This window comes from Cariama cristata, unplaced genomic scaffold (assembly GCF_000690535.1).
Source record: "Cariama cristata isolate BGI_N322 unplaced genomic scaffold, ASM69053v1 scaffold9355, whole genome shotgun sequence".
NCBI classification, from domain to species: domain Eukaryota; kingdom Metazoa; phylum Chordata; class Aves; order Cariamiformes; family Cariamidae; genus Cariama; species Cariama cristata.
In genome coordinates, this window is record NW_009619253.1 from 90,988 (window position 1) to 91,863 (window position 876).

Below are 876 nucleotides of genomic sequence, written 5' to 3' on the forward strand. Positions count from 1 at the left end.
ACCACGTCGTTCTTATTTAAATTAATGCCTGGGTTTCTGTCTTCACTTCAGCAAAAATCTGACTGCCTGAGCCAGAAGATGGAAAAAAAATCTACAGCATTTTTAACTGTGAAAGTATTACTGGCTACTAGTTTTCACACACACTAATAATTTTCACCGGGAATGAAAACTGGTCATCTATAATGCAAATGTCTGAAACGGCAAGATTGTTTCTTCAAGATGGTCTGTTCCAATTACTTGAAAAGAATCTACACAATTACTGGGAATGGCTGCTTCATGTACTTAACGGGAGATAGCACTCCTAAAGAAAGGAATGACACAAAACACGTGCAGGAGGGCTCTGCGTGTTTGCAGATCATGAATTCTACCTTCCAAAAGTGAACTTCTTTGTTTTATTCACTGAGCTGTAGTGCGAGTTGTCACTCATATGTGACATCACTACTGGTATGATCAGACAAAACGAGAGCTCATGGCAGACTGACCTCACAAACAACAGCCTGATTTTCTTCATCTTGACATTCTATGATATCAGCAAGGAAATATTCACTATAGGTTTCTTTCAGAGTCTCGCTCTGACGTGTCCAGATTGGCATGAGATCATCATAATCTTCCAACCTACAAAAAAAGAGAATAGGTAATGTCCTAAAGCTCTGCCATTAATAAGTCCTGATGCCCCTGTTCTACTCCCTTAGCATATGGACAAATATTACAAGTACCTGATCCAAAGCCTCCACTTACACATAAATAATTTCACCTAGGAATTGTTCCCAATGCACACTAAGCTGAGAGCCTCAGCACCAGAGGAGAGACAGAATCACTTCCAAAAGGGCACAACCCACCTGAGATCTGGATTGCCCAATGCAGATGCTTATCTTT

The 876-nt window shown here is 40.4% G+C and overlaps 1 protein-coding gene across 1 annotated transcript in view; it reads right to left on the minus strand.

The window, feature by feature from the left end:
• The window catches only part of CFAP61 (cilia and flagella associated protein 61), a gene marked incomplete at its 3' end in the record, with an annotated part of 91,584 nt that overhangs the window by 78,892 nt on the left and 11,816 nt on the right, over positions 1-876 (minus strand). The window contains exon 6 of the mRNA XM_009701163.1: positions 483-615. Within this exon, the coding sequence (XP_009699465.1) occupies positions 483-615 (133 nt within the window). The remainder of the gene's footprint in view (positions 1-482; positions 616-876) is intronic.